We start from the raw sequence: 22,984 nt of genomic DNA, 5'->3' as shown, positions 1-22,984 counted from the left end.
TGTCTTTTCTTTTTGAATACCCTTTCTACACATAATTCAGGTTTAGTGAAGAGTAAGGCACACATTCTGTCCTGAAAAATGAAATTATATTCTAAATTTGGTATATAGGAAACTTAAAGCTTGGATCTTCGTACTGAAGTATCCAATATTTAAACATATATATATTAAAAAGATATATAAAATTGAACTGTAACTAGTAAAACAATTTTAGATAGAGAGATTTTTTGGTAATGCAGCCAAAAATGTCACATAGTGAGGCCAGCAGCTTCCCATGCTCCAGATGAAAATAATCTACTGGTACAAAACCAAGTAGGATGTGTCTATTTTCCATGGGTGTGTTCTTGTCAAATCCACCTAGTGCATTTATTGCTGGAATTCCAAACAAGCCGGTTTTCTATAACTTACTGTGCTTTAGGAATAGAAAAGAACCAACCCCACACTGTTTATTGAACTACTTCACACACTCACAATGCTTTTAAGGAATACTAAATACTTCTGCCAACAACTGCATTCTGGCAATACAGCAATAAAAATATTTCCTCTTATTCTGCACACATGGTATTTTAAAAATCATATACAAACTCTTAAAATATCCTCTTAGCTCTTAGATTTGTAACAGATTGAAATAATACTGTTGAGGAGAATCAAATCCCTGTTTATAAAAGCCTACTTCAGTTTTTCTATTATTCTAGAAGGATTAGCAGATATATTTAGCTGGGGCCTACAGGTGAAATAATTGCCTGCAATAAAATACTGGGTGTATTTTAGTGGAAACTGCATCAAATGTAACAGTATAAAAAATACAAAACACACAGAACACACTCCATAACACAGCAGCAAGTAATCAACAGATGCAACTGCAAAGCCAACACGTAGAAAGCACAACACCACACACAGCTGGAGCTGATTTTTGCACCTGGATGTTACCATAATGGAAAGATCAGCGGATCAGAAGCGTAGCAAATAATGGCATGGGGCATGCAATGGAAAGATTGGAAGAAGCAAGCCACTGCAGACAGACTCATATGGTAGTTAATGTATGAAAAAGCTTACTTCATTTAGAAAGCTCACTAATTGGTCTACCGTTAAATAATCAGTTTTGTCTCCATTGCTGAAAAGAAATTTATTAGAGAATGTAAGTTTTTATACACGATGCTACAGTAGGTATGATTTACATGTTGACATTGTTGATACTTTTAAAACCACCTACTATTTTCTACTTATAGTAAGGTAGCTCTATAATCTCACAATGAACAGTCACAGAAAACACGCTAGCTGTCTATGCTTGGCACAGTATATCTCCCACAACATATCTTCCTATTACTTAACAAACATGACTCCATAAAACAACATGTAAGTCCTTCAGCTGAGAATAAATTGAGTGAAGAAACTTTTCAAACTTCCAATTCCTTACTTAATTTAATTAGTTCACATACTGTGTTAATCACCTAGAGGAGCAAGTTAAAAATTACAGTAGTTAGTAAAGCCAATGCAAAAAAAAGAGTTCCAGGTGCTTCCTTTAACTCATGTAAAAGTTGCTCTAAATTACAGAGTGAACTTTTACATTAACAGTCTGAGAGGGGAGGAAGGGGTAAAACACAGACTGGTGTTTGTGCTAAAGTATTGCTGGTGCTACTAAGATTCAAGGGTAGATCAATTTTACAGTGTTCTCTCACTATTAGTTACGGACTAAAAATACAGCAAAATGTCTTTAAAGCAAGATTATCTTAAATTTGAACTTACATCTTCTTAAAGAGGTCCTCTATGTCAGTTCGGGGACATATCTTTTGGGTGAGCTCATAAAATTTCTCGTAAGTAAAAGCTGCAGGCTCAATTTCATCATTCTGCAACAAAATGCAAAGGTACATTTATCCAGACAAGAGTGCTTATGTGCTCTTTTCCCAAGAGAATATTTTGTATCAGAAAAAAGCAACTGAGAACTGGTAAGCTCCTTAACAAGTATAAATTTACCTGGTGTCTTTTGTGCTCTCGCAAAGAAATTCTAAATCACCTTCATCATAGTTTGATGTGCTCGTATTCGAACCTCACAGTAACATTAATTCTACATAAACACAGAGCTGAAAAACAGTCTATTTTTCTTCTGAAGCATTAAAAAAAAAAAATCCCCAAACTCAAGTAGTTCAAGCCATCGCCTCTCTGGGGCTGCTGGCAGGGGCTCCCGCTGCAAGTGGGACAGAGCTGGAGAGCAGCTCTCCAAAGGAGGGGAGCAAAGAGCAGGAGGAGACAAGAAATTCAACAACAAAAAAAAAGCATTACATGCATATTCTGTGCTTATATATTTTGCATAAATGAACAAAAGGTAGTTTGTGACAGAAAAGAAGGGAAGCCTCCTCTAAGAGGTTTAAGGACCTCTGTGTCATACAGATTTAATCACATTTTGGCTCTAGTAAACAACCTCCAGTGATTAGTAAGTAACACGCAATAGGCACACTTTTTGTGATGCAAATAACTTAGATTACAGCTCCAAACATGAATGAGTCATCAATTTATTAGTACACAAAAACAGTCATTCAAAACCACTAAATACCTTTCCGCTGGGAAGACCTAATTCCTTAAGTGCTTGAAAGATCACTTTTTCTGTTTTACCTGATGCAAAGGTTCTGGTTATGCTAAAACAAAAAACAGTGGAGAGAAAAAAAATCAGAGAAATGTTAGTCACTTTTAAACAATCAGCTCTCTCTCTCTTGCTTTTACTGCCAACATTCTCCCCTGGCTTCAGTTGATGAATGTAAGCAGCTTCCAAGTAATAGTGCAGTTGAAGAAGTGCTCTAAGCTCCACAGAGCAGCGCTGCTCTGCCTGCAAGCCAGCCATTAGAAAATACATCAAAATAATGAACTGCAAACAGAACAAAAGAGGGGGGTTTTTCCCCCAATACACTGGGATACAGAGCCATGCAAAGCATTCTTCCCTTCGCTCTTTTAAGCTGTGTGCTGAGATAAATGACTGCTGAGAAAGCAGCAGATTCTCCAAGTGAGGAGACTCATATCTCTGGTCCTTCCTGGTTGTGGTGACTTCCCTTCCATTCCAGGCATTAACCTGCACCTCCCAGGTCACCCATAAGGTAGGTGTGGGACCGTTCCCCATGGCAGCTTCCTTCCTCTTTCCTTTTCAAGCAGCTGCTGCTATCAAGAGACTCCCAGCCACATGCCAAATCCCATTCCCTTCTGCGGTGCTCACCCCTCCCTCTGGATGTTCCCTCACCTCACAGCCAGCGAGAATATCCCGTCCGAGTCATTCTACACACAAATCCTTTAAGTAGGCCTCAGTTGCCACTGGAATATTTCCACCAAACTGATGAGCATCCTGTCCTTCCCAAAGCATGATTTCACCATGCATATAACAGACTTGGAATGAGATAAATCCCACAAAAATGCACCTATTTCATATGATTAATATGGAAGTGTTTGGTCTAGTTCTGTTTCCATTTGAGATGAGTTTGAATAACCCCTGGCTCTGGAAACAGGGATCCAAACCTGACAGCTCCCCTGCCTTCTGCTTAGGGTTTGAGCTAAAATGGTGTGTCCCACAACCCCTTGGTTTTGGTGTCTTCGTCTGGAGAGAGAAACTGAAGTCTGTATCCAACACACATTTCTAACAAAAGCTGTACATTGGGAAACACTGATAAGAATGCGTTGCTCTTTATCATCAAGTGAGACAAACATTTCCTGAGACTTTTAGTTAATCTCATGCATAATAAATAATTGCATGTGGCAAGAGACGTGAAACAAATTGTTGCCATAGCAATTCACGGTTGTTTTACTCTCCAAAACACTCTAAACTGCCCATAAAAATATTTTCATACTAACAAAATTAAGATCAGGAAGTGAAATATCTAAATGATAAAAAAATATTTTAACAAAATAGCCTTTTTTTTCTTTCTTACTGGGTCCTTACAACAGTTAGATTTCTATGTCCCTATTTAGGCATCTAAGTTAGCTGTTTGATTTTCCAAAGCTGATAAGTACTAAGATATTTTCACTAAAATATAGACTGAGTTTAACTTAGGGCACTTGTTTCTTTAAAAAATACTCAGGCATCTATTTTTCTGCTAATTCTAAAACACAGAGTAATGTTAGCTCTACAATTTACAACCTATTTCCAGCCCTATAAATTTCTATGTCTGCTGTAATGAATCGGGCTCCAATAATAAATGTCCCGTAAAACACATAATATTGGTGTAAGTAATTAATCAGATGTGTGCCAAGATTCCATGGCTGCAGGGAACTTATTTTTGATGCCAAACAAATTTTTTTCTTTCACAAAAGATGACAGCATACATAGCAGTAACTTGTAATGAGAGCAGCAGTGTGGAGAAGATTGCATGGATCAAAAAAGATTGTAAAAATACAGTGTGACACACTCATTTTGCTAAGGCTATTGCAAATAAAACTGCCTTTCCCTCTCTCAAAAGAGACTTCATCCTAGCAGATTTACATTCATCTTGACACCTACAGGTGTTTACTCCTCATGTTGCACCTACAGTGGTTTGGGGCTTATGGTTACATGCCAGTGTACTTCCTCATAAATACTGAAAATACTTCCCGACTCTGGAACTGAGGGATATGACTCTGTTGTGCTTGTTGGTGGATTAAAGGACTTGGATACTTCAGACCTGCACCACTTTCCAACCATTACTTCAAAAATCAAGCCAGCACAATGTGTAGAAATCAACCTTCTGCCATGGCTCCACTGAATTTATCAGCTTGGCTTGACCTGGAAGTACTGCCTATGCTGTACAAGGAATTATCTAACTTTGATTTCCAACCAACACTGAAGTATTGAAACAGATTCCAGACACTCTGGAGTAATCAATACAAAACACACTTACAAAACCTCTACTTTCAAATTCACTTAATTAAACTACTACAAAACAGATTTAAGCTTCATTTGCCATAGTTTAGCTTTTCCTTTTTTTCCTATATATTTTCATAGTTAGAACCTAAACTTGCTTAAATCCTTTTAAATGTATTTATACAAAGGACAAGCATAGACTGGGCAAAGCTAATTTCCAACCAGGCTCTAGATGAGCAGGTGTAACTCACTCATATAGAAAATCTATTTTCTGCCAGCAGAAAGTTGAAGAAACCAAGTAATTTTTTTTTCTCAACACTGACCTGTTTACTCATCTATTACAGCAGTGTTAAAATCTGAACATACAAAATGTCTTACAAATGGTGTGTCTTTGCAAGATCTGTAAATGTAATTCTAGACTCAGACTGCTAAAATTTATTAAAGCCCAAAAGGGAAAACCTCTTCTAAGGTTTTCACACTGCTAACTGCCAGAATTCCTTCTCTCCCACAGTACATCGATAGCAACAGACCTATGCCCCAAAATACATTAAAATCCAAAAGTAGCTCGAGAAAAATGGTTGTGACTTTGAAACTCCCAACTGTGCAACCAAGGAGCCACAAATATTTATGGCATTTACCACCAACAGCCCGAGGAGTGTCACCTTCTCAAGGCTCATCATTCCCTATGAAGAATGTGATAGTCACAAAATTTGTTCCTAACTTGTGAGGAAGTGCAAGGAGCTCTGATTCTACAGAGGAGATTTTTTTCCCCCCTTGGTGTTTTACTGCACTTCTGTGTAAAAATGAAATACAGGAGCATTTGTGATAAGCATTCCTACTGCTGAACAGACCTGCTGGGCGTTGTTTCTGAGAGAGAAACCTTCCCATCTGTATCCCCAGAGCTACAGCAATTGCTACAGAAGCCCCTAGCAGCAGGAGGAGGGTGAGGAAGCAGGGCTGAATAAATAACAGTGGATTTAAAACAGGTAAAATGGAAAGGTCACTTGGAGGGGAAGCACCAGTGGTTTAAACCAGTGAAAGAGGTACTGGGGGAGAAGCTTGGGTAGGAAATTGAAACTTTGGTGCCCCTTGCATAGCAGAGCCATTCAGCTCACATTTCCCAGTGCTCCCTGGCTTGCCTTCCTCATATACATGTCCCTCTCCTTATGCATCTCCCTCCTCCCGTTTCCTTTTGATCTCTCTGCTTCCCTTCTCTGCACTAACTGTTCATGGACGAAAGGGGGAAGCAGCGAAATACCCCCATCCCAGGCTGCCCAGTGCTGAGACCCCTTGGTGCCTCTGTCCCACTTCATGATGAGCAGCTCCTGCTGGACCAGGCCAATCCCATGGTGTTGCCATCCTACATCAGGGCCGTGATTCCCCCTCTTTTCCAATGCAGCTCTGCAGAGCAGACTGAGTTTTTCTCTCCCTCATTCATACTCCTCTTCTCACTGACACCTCTCCTCATCCTTTCAGTGGGTGACACAGCACTTCTCGTGTGAGCCCCAAAAATTCTCCACATTTTACTCACACCAAGATACCACATTCCTTGGAGTATCCAGATGTAAAGGAGACTCAGCTCCATGGACTAGCAGATCCCTTACAAATTTGTAAGCAACCTACTTTCACAATAAATTAAACTGCTAGGGACTGATTTATGTTAACCTGTAAATAGTGCAAATTCAAATTTAAAGACTTAATACAGTGGACCCAGTAAACTGGATTTTTAAGCAACAGACAGGCTTGTCTGCATACACAAATCTGTGCTGGAGCATAACAGAATTTATGCCTCACTAAATGTGATGTAAAATATTTAAAGGCAGAAACTGTTTCAGACAAGCTAGCACACTATAAATTCACACTGTGCAATAGGGTTCTGTGTTCAAACACAGGCAAAGCCGTAAAGTCCTGAAAATCAATTTGTCCCTGTGGTATTGTTCCCTCATCCAGCTAATGATATTCCTCTTGGGACTTCTGCACAGGAGGTGCTTCATGGCAGCTGAATTTGAGAGAGAAGCAGGGACTTGGCCATGTGAGAACTGGAGGATTAATACACTGAAGCAGCTTTAACACTGTCAAGGCGTCACCTGAGTCATGAAACTAAAGAAACGTAGAAAGCAGCATGGCAGGCCCTTTGTCCTTTTGCACATTCTGTAGATGCAAAATCCTCTTTTCCTCCCTTGGAAAAAAAATGTTGTGTGAGGTTTATTTTACAAAGTCCTTCCTCTTGCTCCCTTCTGCCAGTTTCTATTTATGAAAAACCAGCATGCCCCAAAAATGTGGTTTGCATGTACTTTATGAAGAGAAGAGCAGCTCAAGGTATGAGCATGACTGAAGTTCTAGAGCAGGAGGGGGGAGTATTACTGCCTAGCCAGAGAGGACTGAAAATCAGTAACTTGTAATAGTTAGTAGCTGCACAGAAAGAAAGATGTTGTTCTGGCTTTCCTGTTCCTGACAACAAGTAACCCAACAATTCATTTACCACGTGGGCAAACCCAAATATTATCCTGGGGGTTCCTATAAACGCAGAAGCATTTTTGGCAGACACATATATGTCTCTTTGACAAGGAACTACAGCTTAAAAGTATCTTTTTGTCCTCTACTTTACTGGCCTGCAAGCTTTTATGGTTCTTTTTTTAAAGTATTTTATCAAATTTTACACCTGAAAAACCCTTCCCAGGGTTTGAGGAGTGCTAGGCTGAGAAATCTGATGCTCTTAACTCTAAGTGACTTTGGAAACTATTACAAGAACTCATATCCTCATTACAATGGACTGCAAAAAAATAAAGAAATTACTAGGTTGATAAGAAGTCCTGCCTAGCTTGCCAAGGAGGTCAGATAAGAATACCTAGTTCCCTACTTACTCTTACATACATACTAGTAATAAAATTGATATTATATTCCATTATTAGGCGACAGAATTTTATTCAAATTATAGAACTAGGAACTGAAAAAACCTAGAGCTCCCCAACTGTGCTTACCTCCGAACTGGAATTTTCCCATTTGTGTTTGTTAGAAAGGCCAGCTTCATCCAGCTGAAATTAGGAATGAAATATTTTTATAATATTATTTATTAAAATTGGGGTCTAGATACTTAAGTTTAAATTATTGCCAAGTCTGCAAAATGAGTACAAACAAATCATTGTTCCACAATAAAAACGTTTTTCTGTAACCTTTTAGTGCTTGAGACAGAGCAATTCTTTAACTGTAAAGGCAAAAAGCAGCCCAAAAAAATCAGTACAGCAATTAACACAAGTGTGAAGATGAGAAAGTCTCATGGGGTTTTGCTTGCATATGCATCAAGGAAAAACAAACCAGCCAATAATTAAAACATACACTACGATAAATCAAATGAGCAGTTACAAATTCTCCTATAATTTCTCCTGGGCAGGTGCCAAATATAGCCTTGAGACATCTTTGGTCTCAATGACAGACAAACTCTTAACTCATTTAACACCATTTTCTTTATGACACTGTTTTGTAAATGTCAAAATATGAAAAACAATTGGGTTTTTTTTCCAATTCCAACAAGGAAAATACAAGGACAGGAAAATAAAGGAGAAAGGGGAGGAAAGAAAGTAACTTACTGTTTCTTGAGACACGTCATTGGACTGACATTGTTAGCTCTAAAGTTATGTATGATGGATCCAAGCCCTTCTACCCATTGCTGAAAAACACAAAAACACCAAAACACCAAATTAGGGAAACTGAAGAGGGAAGAAGTAGGAAAGTTTGTCTTGGGGGAAGGCTCCTCCTTGCAGCCATGGGTAACGTTAATAACCTGTGCTGAGGAAAAAAACTACCCACTTCACAGCCCATACCATGGAGAAGTCCAGCCACATTTTATCCATTTTACCCATTACTATTTCATCCTCCACTGGACAAAGGGATTGTGCTTTCCACTCTTCCAAATGCTACACATGCTATCAGCAGCGCTAATAAATCAGCTTATTGCCAGCCGAGGCAAGTGATCCATTGACTGATTTATTAAGCCCTCCATTTATAGCCCCATATGAACATTTGTGCCCCTTTCTGTGGTGGGGGGCAATGTCAGCTATCACTGAGCACCATTATCCAATGGGTGATGACATATTTAACTGGTCCAGTTTAGAAAAGGAATGAAATGAAATATTAATACTCTAGAGCAAACCACGGGGAGGCACAATTGCTCAGTGACGCCGACCTCATCTCACACCCTGCTACATAGTCAAGTCCTGCTGGGTTTTCTTGTTTTCATCCTTAAAATGCACAACATTCCAAATAACCACTGGGATGACTTCCAGCCAAGAGCAGCATGACAGCGCTTATTTATGTAATTCCTCTTTTAGGGATCTATTTTTCTGCTGTAGCCTGCACCCAGACTTTGCAGAACTGTAGAGAAGCAGCTTAAGGCTTAGGCCCGAACATGAACACTCACTGATTTCAGCAAGAATCCCAGTAGGAAAAAGCCATGGGAAGAGGAAAAAATGGCAGTGCTACCAGCCAAGTTCAATCTCAATTATGCCATTGTAACACTAGGATTACTCAACAGATAATTTACACTGGTGGAACAGAGATGGGATTTGGTCCACTGCTAAACATTAACCTTATGAATAAAGGAGCTTTTTGCTTCTGGCCAAATGCTGTGCATGCAGCTTGAGCTGACTTGGGCAGGATCCAGAATATGACACTTATAAATAGATGGAGATGAGTGTATTTTTCTTCTCATGAATGAGTGCTGTACATCTGCAAGACAGATGAAAAAAATCATGATTTATATTGGAGGAACACTAACATCTTTGGGAAATGGCATATTGTAAACTGCAGGCAGCAAATCCCTGCAGGCTAAAACAAGGTCTGAGGTGTCAATTCAACAGATAAACAACACACTTAAGGAGACCCTTGTACTCATGAAATATTAAATCTGTTTTGCTTTAGGAAAAGTAGTCACTTATTAAGATATGTATTAATATTTAAGTGTTCTTTTTTAAGTTAACTTTTAAATAAATACTGCATAAGATTCAAACAGATCAAGTGTCTATCTGGGAATCATTTGAAAAACAGAACTCTCACTTATGAGGAAAAGTAGTATTTGGGGTTTTCTTAGGTGTGTTTTGGGCTTGAAAACACCCTCCCAGTAAGAATCTGCCCTCCCATCTCTCTTTTTCCAGCTGCATGAGTAAGATGGCTTTGTACTCATAGGCTGAAGGAACTGCCTAGGGAGATAAAGAAAGCAAGGTTCACGGGCTAAGATAATATTACTTATTAGAACTGATATAACTAGAAGCCACTGACAGATTTAGGAAACACTTATCTTTTCCTACAAATATTCCCTCACCTCAGATGATAAAGGAATGGTGCTTGAGATAATTCCATGCTAAATGCCTGAACAAATCTTATGTATACTTCCATGTCCTAGAACTTTTGAAATTCAATTACTATCAACTACCTACATTTGAAGGTTTGTGGGGTTTTTTTGGGGTTGGGTGCTTGTTTTTGTAACATTCCTGCTGCATTAACACTATCACAGGTATACAAACATTTGTCCTCGTACTGTCTGCATTGGTCTGTCACCTTCAAAACTCCCCAGCCTTCCAACACTGACCTAACCACTCAGTGGCATATTCACTGCAAACAAAAAGCCCTTGCAAAATTAAATTACACCAAATACACGTTGTGAATAAACTGCAGTCTTTCTCCCTTTTTTCTCTGCCAAAAACCACCACTGGTGCAGTACTGATATTATCAGCATTTCATTTGGAACTAAACACCTACAGATCCCTTCTGATTTGAAGGCAGTGGATTACTTCAGATACAACAAAACCTAACATTTAAAAGTAAGGTTTGCCAGCACTCAGCTCTGGAGTTACTTCTGCACATCTAGAAAAGCTGCCAAAAAGGAACACTGCAAGAAAAAAAAAAAAAGAAGTGAAGAGAGAAATCAATACACTAAGCACTTCCCAAGTGATTTTTTTGCAGGAGTTGTCTTGATGGTTCCCACTTTAGAGGCCTCCCTAACCTTTTTTCAGTGTTAATGCCCTTCCCTAACAGAGCTGACAAATCAGGAATTGCACTCCCTTGGAGCAAAAGAGCACAAACCTACAGCTAAACACTGATGAGCCACAAAAGCATCACATCTCTGCTGGCAGCAAGCAAAAGAGGGACCCAAGAGCCTCTGTCCAGCTCAGAATCATCTTTACATTGGCGTGATGTGCCCTGGGCAAGACATGGCAGTTCCAGAGCCACGTCTGCCCATCTGTTCCACGCCACAGGGCAGCATCTGGCTGCCTGCCCTTTGCTCTGGGGCTAGAGCAGGTTCTGCAGCGTTTCATCAGATGCTGCCCACGGCTATCAGCTGGCCGCACATTAACCAGGAAGACAACAAAAAACCAAATTCAACAACACATTCAGTGCAGTCAGACTCTTGTCCATCTGAGCCAGAATAGTCTCCAATTAACTACTGTCTTCATACTTGCTTTTAAGGCACTGTGATGCAGTGCACAGATACTCACGAAATTCAATGTCAAGCTGGCAATATATTACTTTCCTTCAACAAAACATTCTCAGATTTAATGTACACTTGTCTGATGACCTTGCAGGAGGGATAAAAGAAGGGCTCAGGTTTTTCTCAACTAACACACAGACAAATACAGCAGCAGCCTCACTTGTATTCTATGACAGCACTCCTTATTTTACAGATGAAGCTGAAAGACCTGTAAATCTGTGTAAGTAATAGGGATAAAGACTCTCAGTTCTCTTCTTTCACGCTCAGCATTTTCAAATCACTACCTTTGCAAAGGAGGAAAATCCTATAACAAGATAAATTCTGAAATGAGGTAGATAGGAAACAATTTGGTCTTAGAAAAAAAAATGGTTTTGATAGAAATCAGGATATGTTGGATTCTCATTGATGCTAGTGCTGAATATTTTCCAATTTTCAAAATATGGTTCAGTACCTTTAATCTGTCGAGGTAGCTCTTGAATGGCCCCCTATATACAAATATTATTCCAGATTCACAGAGGGATCTGGGCCCTGCTACCTAATCCTAGAAAATCAACAGTCATGAAAAGAAACAAAAACAAACACCAGTGCACCTAAGCTCAGACCCTTAGGCTGACAGAAGAGGCCAAAATCTATGCTGCAGGCTGGAACAAGCAGCATGTTGTTTTTCTCTGATGAGATCAAACACTGTCAAACATCTCTAGAAGGAGAAGGGGCAAGAAAAATCAATCAAAGAAGCACTCTCTTAGCTTTTGCTGTAGGACTGAAATGCTTCCGAGGCACTTAGTGACCCTGTGTTAGCTGAGGTTCACCGATGAAACACGGGCAGCACTGGGAGGGTGCACAAATAAGTCTGGCCTTTCAGCTCTATTTTAGCCATCAACCTTTCATTTAGGCAGGGTTGAAAAGGACAAGAATTATGAAAGGTTAAAAATCACCATGGCCTACAGCTCATGAAATCCCAGACAAGGCCATGCATGGCTTATTGATCGACGGGGTCTGTATTACCCAGACCTCTTGAGATTTTACCTTCCCTTGCCCAGTGCAGCCTCTCCAGAGTTGCACTCCACTTATTCCAGGCATCAGGAAAGCCAGGGAGGCAAGGAGGCACTGCCCTCTGATTTTGGTGTTCAGTGTCTGGGACTGGCTGCCAAGGGCTCCATAGCTTGAAGGCTCAGAAAGCCCACAGAGTCTTGTCTCCCACCGCTTCCCAAGATAGCCATGGGCTGGCAGGAATCTCCGGCACTTGCCCTCAGCCAGCAGATGTCCCTCTTCTCTCAATGCAGACATCTCAAAACTCCTCTCTGCTCCACGAAAATCACCCTTCCTCTCACTCCAGCCAGCCACAGCAAGGAGACCTGAGGAGTGGCAGTGCCCAACCTCTTCCCTACCTGACCGACCGCAGCGCTGATTTTTGCAGGATATCGCTGTGAAAATACTGGCACAAAAATAAAAGGGATCCTTCTGACTTTCAAATATTCCATCAGGAAATCTGAGGCTCACACGCTCCATACTGGGAGCTGCCCGATGTGTCCAGACTGCTACCACACTGCAACAAAGCTTCCTAGCCTGGAGTGGCTTTTCCAGCCTCGGAGGGGCCTATTCTGAAAGGAGCCGGAAGAATCACTTTGGCTGCTTTTGTATGCAAAGTAAGAGAAACACAGTGGAGCTCTGCACAGTGAAATCGACCTCCTGGCTATGGAGAACCGAGGCTAAAGCTGTCAGTTTACTGACAATTCCCCAGTGGCATAGCCAAGAACGTCCATGAAAAGGCAGAAAAGCACATGCAAAGCCCCAACAGTTAATTGCAGGCTGAGATATGAAGATTTCTCTAGAGAACAGGGCATTACATCCTGGGCACAGGTAAGCAGTGGCCATATATTTAAGGCAGTGATGAGATAGAAATGCTTATCGTGTGGGCTAAGAGACATAAGCCATATACTTCCACAGTGGGACACAGAGAACAGCAGGGAAGCTTCTAGAGATCTGTTCAAGAGTGTTTTGCAGGTTCCTTGAAAAGTTTTACTTTGAAACATCAAAACAAACCAAAGCATTGAGAAAGCAGAACTTTTCTGTAATGTATTTGTGGATTATTCCCACGGGAATCTTCTGCTACTTTCTACTACTCTTAACAATATGATTTGGGCAAATGTTTAATAGCTTGTTTCAGGGGAAAAAAATCAGGGTCAATCAGGCTGGGCTGGATAGGTAACAAGGTCTAATGGAAGGTGTTCCTGCCCGTGGCAGGGGAGTTCAAACTGAATGGTCTTTAAGGTCCCTTCCAACCAAAACCATTCTATGATTCAATGAAACAGAACTTTTCTTTGTAAAGCAAAACGAGCTTGATTAGTAGAAACACCAACAAAAGCGATCAACCTGAAGTGCTTCGTCTTACCCAGAACATTTTAAACAAACTGAAAAATAAAAAAAAATTCTCATTCCAACTGAGAAGCTGGGAAGTTTAACAATGTCAAAGTGAAATGTTTTCAACTGCAGTTGAAAATGCCATGCCATGAATATTGTTAGCTGTATGATATAGCCTGCATTTACCATTATGTTGTTTGTCAGTGTGTAATTAAGCATTTTAGCACATTCTCTTCATTCTGGTGCCTCACAGGTTAAGTCACCACTGTCTCAGTAACACACCTGCAGAATACATCTATTTTCCATCAAATCCAACTACAAGTGTAAAACCAGTGTAAAAGGTTGCTCCACTCTCCTTCCCACCCTGTCTCCCCCGTGGCTGTTCCTATCCCAGACCTACTGCCAGAGGAATGGTGTACATCAGCACTTCCCAAAGCCACATTATCTTAAACACTGGTGGGAGCTTTGCCTCTAAACATGATTTTAACATTAAGGCTCTTCCTTAAATTGAATTGAATTGAATTAGGAGTGTTCACTGAACTCCTTTGCCAGCAGGGCATGGGGAACAGTACTTTCAGGCAGAAGGGCAAAATCTATGAGCTGGAGAGATGGTCCTTTCCAACAAACAGCTGGAGCTGGGAAAGTACAACCATCAGGGCAAATTTACCCCTGATATGCACTAAAATTAAGTAATGTTAAAGAAGATGACTTAGGGTAATCTTTTAAGCTAAATTCCTTAATGCATTGCAAGAGTAGATGAGCAAAGAAGACAAGAAGTTGAGATTTTGGGTCACTGAAGTACAGCAGCTTTATTGGACTAATGTCAGCTTTGGATAGGCAGCCCACATGCCAAGGGCTGAGGCCTCACATCAGCACTACATCTCTTCTGCCCTAAGGAAATTCACCCCCAAATATACACTGGCCTTTTCAAATGTCCTAGATTGAGGAAAACAGATTATCCAGTTACTAGGGCACAGAAAGTCCATCTGGGAAGTGAAAAAGAAAAATACACACATACGCTCTCATCTCTACTATGCGTGTGTGTGTGTTTTTTAATTTTAGCTCAGGGTAATTTATATAGCCTGATTTAATCATGATTCCAAACATCAGGTTTTAAATTCCACCTTTTACAATTACTCCCTACTACCACAGTAGAGCTGCTTTAGGAGTGGACCACGACAGCTGCTTGCAATCAGAGACAGCGTACACCCTATTTTGTGGCTGTTTTAAGAGTGGAAATGAAAACCAATTTCTCAGCTGAAAACACCAATAAAATTTAAGTAGATAGAATGTAAATACCAGGGTTGGAGCTTGGAGACAAGTGGAGAGATAATAAACACACTCTTGTTGTTGGAATAGCTATACTTGGAGCTCAGCAATGCCTCAGACAGACCTGCTGAGCACCAGGGCCACATGGGGCTGCCCCGGGGCACAGGTGATGACAAATGACAATGGGCAGCCTGGGATGGGCCTGGAGGGGAGGGCTCAGCACTGCCCACAGCAGGCACCAGCCCACCTGCCACAGCAGGGGCACCCCCAGGGACTGTCCTGCTCTGCCACCTGTGCCAGGGATCTGGCAAAACCTGCTTCCCACCAGTACCACTCCTTGCATGGATAGGCTGAAGAAGCCAGGAATTTCCACCAATTTTCTTTGTCATGGTTCCTCAGTCCCATTTTAACCCATCCTTCAGTGAGTAACAATTGTTTCTTCTCCAGTTGTAGATTATCACCTACAGAACTTTTCTGGGCAGAAAGATTCTGAGCTTTTGTGTTTGAATCTGCCACTCAAATCCCTCATTTTTAAGTATTCCAATCAGGTACAGATCAATCCTGACCCTGGTTTATCTCAGGAAGGGACAGAGTAATGCTCTGTTCCTCATGGCGAGAGTGGGGAACAGCAGAAACCTCAGGTCTCTGACACCTATTTTACAACCCTCACACATACCAGGGCTGTTTAAGCCTCAGTCATTGCCCCTTCTCCTCCTAACTCTTGTCTCTGACATTTCAAAGGAGGGGCTTATATTTGAACACGGATTAAATCAAGGCCTATTTTAAACCACAGTTAGCAGCTGCACAGCTACTTAATGCCATGCAAAGGCTTGTTTCTTCTAGAGGGGATTTACTCTGTCCCACAAGAAAGATGTTTTCTCCTGAACAAAACAGGAAGAATTAAACAGGAGCACTTCTATGTGCAGATAACTCCTAGAAAATTCTATTTTAGCACAGAAGTACAGTAGCAAGTTGATGTATTTACCATATACCAAAGGTCAACACAGTACAGGCCAAATTCCCCAGTGAAGGCAACTTAGAAAGCTCTACATTGATTTTTTTGGCTTGATCTGCTTTATCCTCTCTCTCGTGCCTCAAACAGATCATATCAGATGAGGTGGATCATCACTGCTGACAGTTCTGGATACATGTTTTGGTGGAAAGGCTCCCAAATGCAGGACTCTGACATCCATGGGCTCTCAGAGCCTGCCCACTGCAGCATGACACACCAGTTCTGTAAGGCTTGGCTGTTAATGAGCAGTAGATTTTTTCGACAGCATAATTAGCTCATCTCTTGTGACAGTCTGTGTAATGGGCCAACATTCTCACAAACCAATTAGTCTAATACAGGTTATTGAGATCTAAGGTGCCTAAGAAACTTAACTGCAGCTGTTTTCACAATAAATCAGAGACACTGGGTTAAGTATAAAAGTGAATGCTGCCAACATCTCCTTTGCTTTGCTTCTTTTTTCAAATGCTTTCAAAACATAACTCTGACACATTATTTCCCTTAAAGCCTGCTGAAAATACACACAGTAAAATCAATTTAGTGTACCCACGTAAGTTATATAAGTATTTCTCCTATAAAGGAGTTTACTCAGCACTGCCAGTGTTTCCAAAGGTATGGATCCAAAACAATGAAGAATAAACCATGTCTGCCAATGGATTTAGTGATGCTGCATTCAGCAAACAGTTTTAAAAGAGGGGACTTAGCAGGTGTGTGATACTGATCACTATTTAATATTTATCTCACAGGCAAAACATTATAATCCTAAATACCTTAAATACATCCAATCAGAAAAGAAAAGGAAGGAGTGTGTGTTTTTAAAACCCCATGAATGTCTGGATCTCAGCTAGCAGTGTACCATCAGCACTCTGATCAGGTTTCTCAGAGAAGTTTACAGCCGAGTACCAGGGCAGGTGGAGCCCAGAACTTGCATGTGAACTGCAATCTCAAGCTCTCAGGAAGGATGACGTGTAAAAAAACACCATTGTTTCCTTAGGACTGCTCCATGTCAGCGGGGAAACAGAAAAGAACCTGGGTGCACTGGGATCCCCTTAACTGGAGAGAATTTTCTTTCCTGCTTTTATCTTTTCAAATAATATGAACCACACGGTACAATTAGGTTTTTGCTGAACAGAATTTTGCAGGGCTGAACTCCACCCACCAGGAAAATGGCAGCAATTGCATTTCCCTTCAGCATCCCCATCACACACCCACTGCACCATCACCACCTGATGTGCTGCCCCACACAGAGACACTGAGCAGCTCAGGGAATGCTCTGTCCTATATAATGGTCTCAGTGTCTAATGTTGATAAATCACTGGGCATGCACAGGCTGATAAAATCACTGTTTCCTCTCACTGCAGCACACAGACCTGTTACAGAATGCTCCACATGCATGTTTGCTGTCCTTTGGAAGAGTCAGGCAGCAGACACAAAACCAGGTATTTCAGTCAGCCACGCAGGCAGACTTAGGAAAAACAATTGAGCACTGCTGATGAGCTCCTCTTTTAACTCCCACACACTGTTTAATTGTGAAATACCTTGGCTATTTCTGTGTTTTCCGCTACCATGAAAGTGAAGCTGATGTTCACCAGATCTGTGCCACTGCAAACACACACTATCCGTCCTTCCAACTCATTTTCTGATTTTCCAACAGCCTCAAGTGCAGTTAGTATTTTGGGATCCTGTGAAACAGAATAAATAACTTGTTACATTTGCAACACATCTGTTACGCAATGCACTATGGTAAAAATGCATTTTCACCTCCTTTTACATTTACACCTTTAAACATTTGCCAGTCATCTTAAATGAGTGCTTTCACTTAGAAACATTGTGTGCAAACCTGAAATAACAATTTATTCTAACAGTTAGGGACATGATTGTGGAAACTCATATTTTCATCACGAAAAAGACAAATTAATCACTCCAAGGACTGGAAACACAGGAACAGTACTAATCCCTAAATTAATTATTCCAATCCAGTTAAGTCTATAGTTCCTGAGAGTCATGATCTCTGTGACTTCTTGGCTGTTTCTTAGCGACGTGGTCACACAAGCTGTTGTCTCTGCTGCCAGAGATTTAACAGGCATATTTTTTAAAGACAGAGCTGAAGTTTGAAGCACACTGGTGTGGCTGTCAGCACGTGGAACGTGGGGCTGTCTGCATCACCACATCTCATGTCCCTTCTCTGTGGGGCAGAGATCTCGCTCTGTGGATTCCCAAGAGAATTTCTAAGAGTCAGGTACCTACAGTCAACACAAAACCACTTAAGACGTGAAAGTGGAAATGCGGAGTTCACAACAAATCTTCTAAACTGAGGGCCTGGAGGAGGGAGAGCCACAAATCACTGCAGAAAAACCTGCATATTCTGAAGAATACCACTGAGCAGATTTCCAAAGTTTTGGGGTTCTCCAGAACTCCTAGTTAGTACTTCTGCTGATACTCTTTAAAAAGGCAGACTGTGACCAGCTGCCCTCTCTGAGAACCTATGTGCATAAACAGGGATGCAAACAAATCTTTCTACATTTTATGCCAATGGAGCAAGAAGATAAAATAAATTCAAACAGATAGGAACAAAGTTTGGAAAATGAAACATTTTTTCCCAGATCCCTAAAACAAGTATCACAATACACTGTTACAAGATAACTAAAACCTCCTGATATGTGCTCTTAATGTCTGTTCAGCTTTCACTGCATCCTGAATGCTGCAGCACGTCACAAAGACCAGATGACTGAACCTTCCCACTGCAATCACAACAAATCACTTCAAAACCTAAAATTTTAGGCTATGATTGCAAAATAAAAGCTGTGTTACTGGTTTTATTTAAAGGAATGAATGCCATCCTGCATTTTACCTTCAGTTTAAATAGTCTTTGTTGAAATGGAGAGTTTAAAGTAACTATAGAGTACCTTTGGTACAGCTCCAAAACGAACACTGTTGATCAGGGAGCATTCTAATACCTGTCCCTCCTGAAATGACAAAAAGGATATGAGGTTCAAAGGTCTGTTGAGACAGGGTTCCATTGGGAATTTCAGCAAAAATAAACAGTGAATTGTATTTGCAAACACTGGTAATAAACACTAAGCAGTATAGTTCCCCTTAATATCAGTTAATTCTTTCTTAAATGCTTCACTTCTGTCAATTCTAAAAGAATAGGATGAAGACTAGTTTTGGAAATAAACGAACACAGTATTTTAGATCTTTGAAAACCAGAATATAAATCAAGTGCAATAACATATAATACATTCCTGACATAATTGTAATATACCTTTCCTTCACTTTTCCAGCTCAGAAAAAACCCAAATTCGTCCACTTGGAAGAGACAGTTGCTTTCAAAGACAAAAGATTCCTATAGAAAAGAAAATACAGACCATTATTTTAGTCAGTTTGACAAATATCAATTATTTATCATTTGAAAATAAAGGATTGTTCTGTTTCTTCCCAAAGACCCTCCTGCAGAATTTGCTGTTCCCAAAAAAACAGAAACAAGGGAGGCAGGCTTCTAAAAAAGAGATCATTTTTAATGATTTGTCTTATTGTTGATGCTTAAGACACTGGAATGCACATAATTAATATTTTCCTACCTCATTGCAACTATGAGGCAGTTTTATTTAATAAAAGCAGTGATTCTTACCTAATAAAAAAATCTTAATGAAATGGAACTTCAAAAAAATTACTGAAAATTAAATGCCTTCAGGTGAAAAATAGATAATCTGCCAATGCCACCTTCAGGATCAAACGGCCACATTTCCTTTTAACATTCAGAATTTGGGAAGCGCTTTTCTGTTGGACTATGGCAGTGTACATGCTGTGAGTGCTTTGCAGCCAGAGTATCTGACATGCAGAGCTTGAAGGATATTGATGTGTAGAAGAAATCAGGAAAGAATGGCATTCCAAAGAGACCAGGCAAGGCAAAAAAATCAGATTAGCTGAATTTAAAAAGAAATTTCCTCCACACACCTCCAGCCTCAATTAGAGCATCATAAATTAAGCTAAAATGCAGGAAAACAGTGTGCAGAATCAATCACTTCTTCAAGAAGAAGAGGATCCAGAACTTCCTGACTTCCTTAATTGAAAAGCAAGGAGCACTTGTGAGAAGAGTCCTCTGTGAGGAAACAAACCAGGCTCCCAACTGTGCCACAGAAAACCTGGAATAAACTGCAGCAACTCTGGGAGCAGGAGAGGATCATGGGATGGACAAACAGCCTGTTGCTCCACAGGTGCAGAAACCCCCTTTCTGTGGGGTTTTGGGGGGCAGCAAATTCAGCTGCAAGGAGCAAGACCTCGGTGCCAGCTCCTCACCCCACATGTGCCCAGGATTGTGGAGCCTCGCAGAGGTGCCTGCTGAGAACAGAACAAACTGTGCCTGATACCGTCCCTGTCATGACATCCAAGGCCCAGGTGTCCACCGAGTGTCTCTGGTATCACACTGAATATTTGAGCACTAAAAACTCGCTCCTGTATCTGCCATTCTCTGTTTCTCATTGAAGGTGCAAGAGAATGATCGCAGGCCGTGCTCCCTCACGCAGCTCCTCACAGGCTGTTTCTGGAGCAGTGTTTGCTGAGGGAAAATACAGCTTTTCTGAACCGCCCTTCTAAGGAATTCCATGTCCACCAGTATCCACTTCATTTATCTGGCCACAAATCTGGAAATACAGGGTAAACCAACTATCCCCATCTTGGCAGGCCTCGTGATAAAAAATACCTTTTACTTATATTTCAAAAGATAAGAAAATATGAATATCCCTGAAGGCACTTACCTTCAACTTATAGAGATTTTCTGTTCAAACAAGATTAAAAATAGATCCTGATAAAATTATTCTTACCAGCATATCAGTGCTGAGTATAAGGAAAACTTCTCAGCACTTTATTTCAGCTGCCTGTGTAAAATGCCCTGTTTTGCATTCCTTTAATAAATGTGGATTAAAGCACAGTTGAAAGCAGGATCATAGTAATCATATTTCAGATAGAGTGCAGATTGATTTTCAAAAGTAGATAAAACCACTCCAGATCTCAAATGATGCATTTGAATCAGAATATAAATGTTCTGTGTTCTCTTACTTTCACTTGTAATAGGCAGGTCCTCAGTTTATACATTAAAAGAGCAATATTCTCCCTCCCTCCATTTGATAGATAGCACAAAAAAATTCGTAGATTCACTTTGTTCAATAAAGTGCTTTATGAATCTGCAAAGATGAGAGTTTTATTCACGTTACAGATATTCTGATCCAATTTTCCTTTTCTCTTCCTCAGGGCTTATTTCAAATCAGAGGGATTAAATATATTTTAAAGCTATTTCTTTTTAAAGAAAAAAAAAAAAACTGTATAGCAATAAAGTGTGTTGGTATTGCCTCCCCACAGACATTTCTGGAGGTATTACCAGAAAAAAAATTGAAGTTTCTTTATGTACAATGAAAGCAAAACATGAAATATTCTAGAACTTCTGCATATTTAAAAAAGAATAGCAAATGAAAGGCAACTGGCCTCTTACCTCCTCATATCTATCAAACACAGCTCCATCTTGCATAAAAGAGGGAACTGGCTTCTGCCAGTTAAATTCGTAAGGTTTTGCCATGATTACAGAAGAAAAATCTGAAATGGAATGGAAAAATCACAGTTCAATTACTGTCTTTCAAAGGGAGTATTTCAAAGGCCAAGCAGGAAAAAGGTGACTTTCAGCTTTTCCTTTCACACAGAAGTACTAAAAAGTCACAGTGCATTTCCAAATCAAGTGTTTTCCTCCTAGGAGTACTTTAAAATGCAAAATACTTGTAAAATGTGTGTAGGGACTTAATAATTTGAAAAATACTTGCACTGTAACTTCTAGAATACAATGAGGCTGCGATTAACCCAGCTCTAGGTGACAGAATACCACAACCTGTAACGCAGATAAGTGCTTCTTTTTTTGCTGGGAAACATCAGATGATACAGAGAAAGACTGCATTTTTTCTTAACATCCTAAACTGTATGCTACATAGGCAAAATACATTTTATGTTTCAAATTTCATTTATGCTAAATGAAGTCCAGGGTATTTTCAGTCATACTTTATCCATACCTCAAGATATGAATAATATATATGGCAAAATTGATAGGGAAAAATACTGTTTGGAGATATAGGGCCTTAAATAAAACTAGGTAGTTGTATTGTGCACTGCAAGAGAACAAATGTGAACAAAATTGTTAATTTAAGATAAAACACAGAAGTCATATTTTATGGACATTACAATAAAGACAGCAAGTTATCCAGTACCTTTCCAATGCCTTCCAGGTTACACTGAACTTTACACCAGAAAATGCCCAACTAAACACTCTGAAATACTGAAGTTCATTTAATCTGAAGTGATTGCTCCTGCTTCATAATGCCATTCAGGACACACAGTATCCTGATTATCCCTTTACACACTGGAGCAGAAAGAGTGGGAATACCCTTGGCAGCAGCAAGGCAAGATAAGCCTGAGTGCTGGATGTCAGGAAATCATCCTTCGAGATGGGATAGCCCGGCTGACGGCAGGACACTGCCACACACTGACCGCACCCTGTCCTGCTTGTCCCAGCCCTGCCCTGACAACTGGTGATGCTCAGCCACTCCTGACTGTCCCCAGAGGCACCACACGGGTTAAGTGGGACCAGCTCAGCTCCAGATCCGCTGCACCACAGGCACAAAGCCTGGAAAAATTTGTCCAAGCGAGAAGAATAAAGAGCCTACATGAAACTTCAAGGAGAGCATGACAGCCCGGGCAATCCATGCAGACAGAAACATCTTCTTCGACTGAATTTTAAACCCAGAATGAATGCCAAGTGCTTAAAAAAGTTCAAGAACTTTGTAGTGTTGCCCTCCTCTGTCTTGTTTTTATTTGCATAAAACATCTTCTAACAAGGAAAAAGAATGAGAACAGAAGAACTGCTAAAAGTCACTGTCCAACACTGGCTTTAAGAACAGCTATTTTGATAATTTTCTACCGAAAAAATAACCCTACTACTTAAAATATGCAAAGCACATTTTCATGTTAACCCATCTCCTGCCCTGTTTTGGTCATTGATACAGAAATA

General features: G+C 40.3%; 1 protein-coding gene across 9 annotated transcripts in view; it reads right to left on the bottom strand.

Moving 5' to 3' along the window:
* PLCB4 (phospholipase C beta 4) overlaps nt 1–22,984 on the bottom strand; it is a 194,266-nt gene that overhangs the window by 64,038 nt on the left and 107,244 nt on the right. For all 9 annotated transcript variants that reach the window (XM_069008967.1, XM_069008962.1, XM_069008964.1 and 6 more), the window contains 9 exons: nt 21,425–21,525; nt 19,202–19,282; nt 18,843–18,902; nt 17,475–17,618; nt 8,401–8,480; nt 7,795–7,848; nt 2,549–2,630; nt 1,744–1,844; nt 1,054–1,111 (listed from right to left, as the gene is read on the bottom strand). In XM_069008967.1, the coding sequence (XP_068865068.1) occupies nt 1,054–1,111; nt 1,744–1,844; nt 2,549–2,630; nt 7,795–7,848; nt 8,401–8,480; nt 17,475–17,618; nt 18,843–18,902; nt 19,202–19,282; nt 21,425–21,508 (744 nt within the window). In that variant the 5' untranslated portion in view covers nt 21,509–21,525. The remainder of the gene's footprint in view (nt 1–1,053; nt 1,112–1,743; nt 1,845–2,548; nt 2,631–7,794; nt 7,849–8,400; nt 8,481–17,474; nt 17,619–18,842; nt 18,903–19,201; nt 19,283–21,424; nt 21,526–22,984) is intronic.

The sequence above is a fragment of the Aphelocoma coerulescens genome, chromosome 3, assembly GCF_041296385.1.
Source record: "Aphelocoma coerulescens isolate FSJ_1873_10779 chromosome 3, UR_Acoe_1.0, whole genome shotgun sequence".
Classification (NCBI taxonomy): domain Eukaryota; kingdom Metazoa; phylum Chordata; class Aves; order Passeriformes; family Corvidae; genus Aphelocoma; species Aphelocoma coerulescens.
The sequence above is the reverse complement of the archived record's forward strand: the minus strand, read 5'-3'. Positions and strand labels throughout refer to the sequence as shown.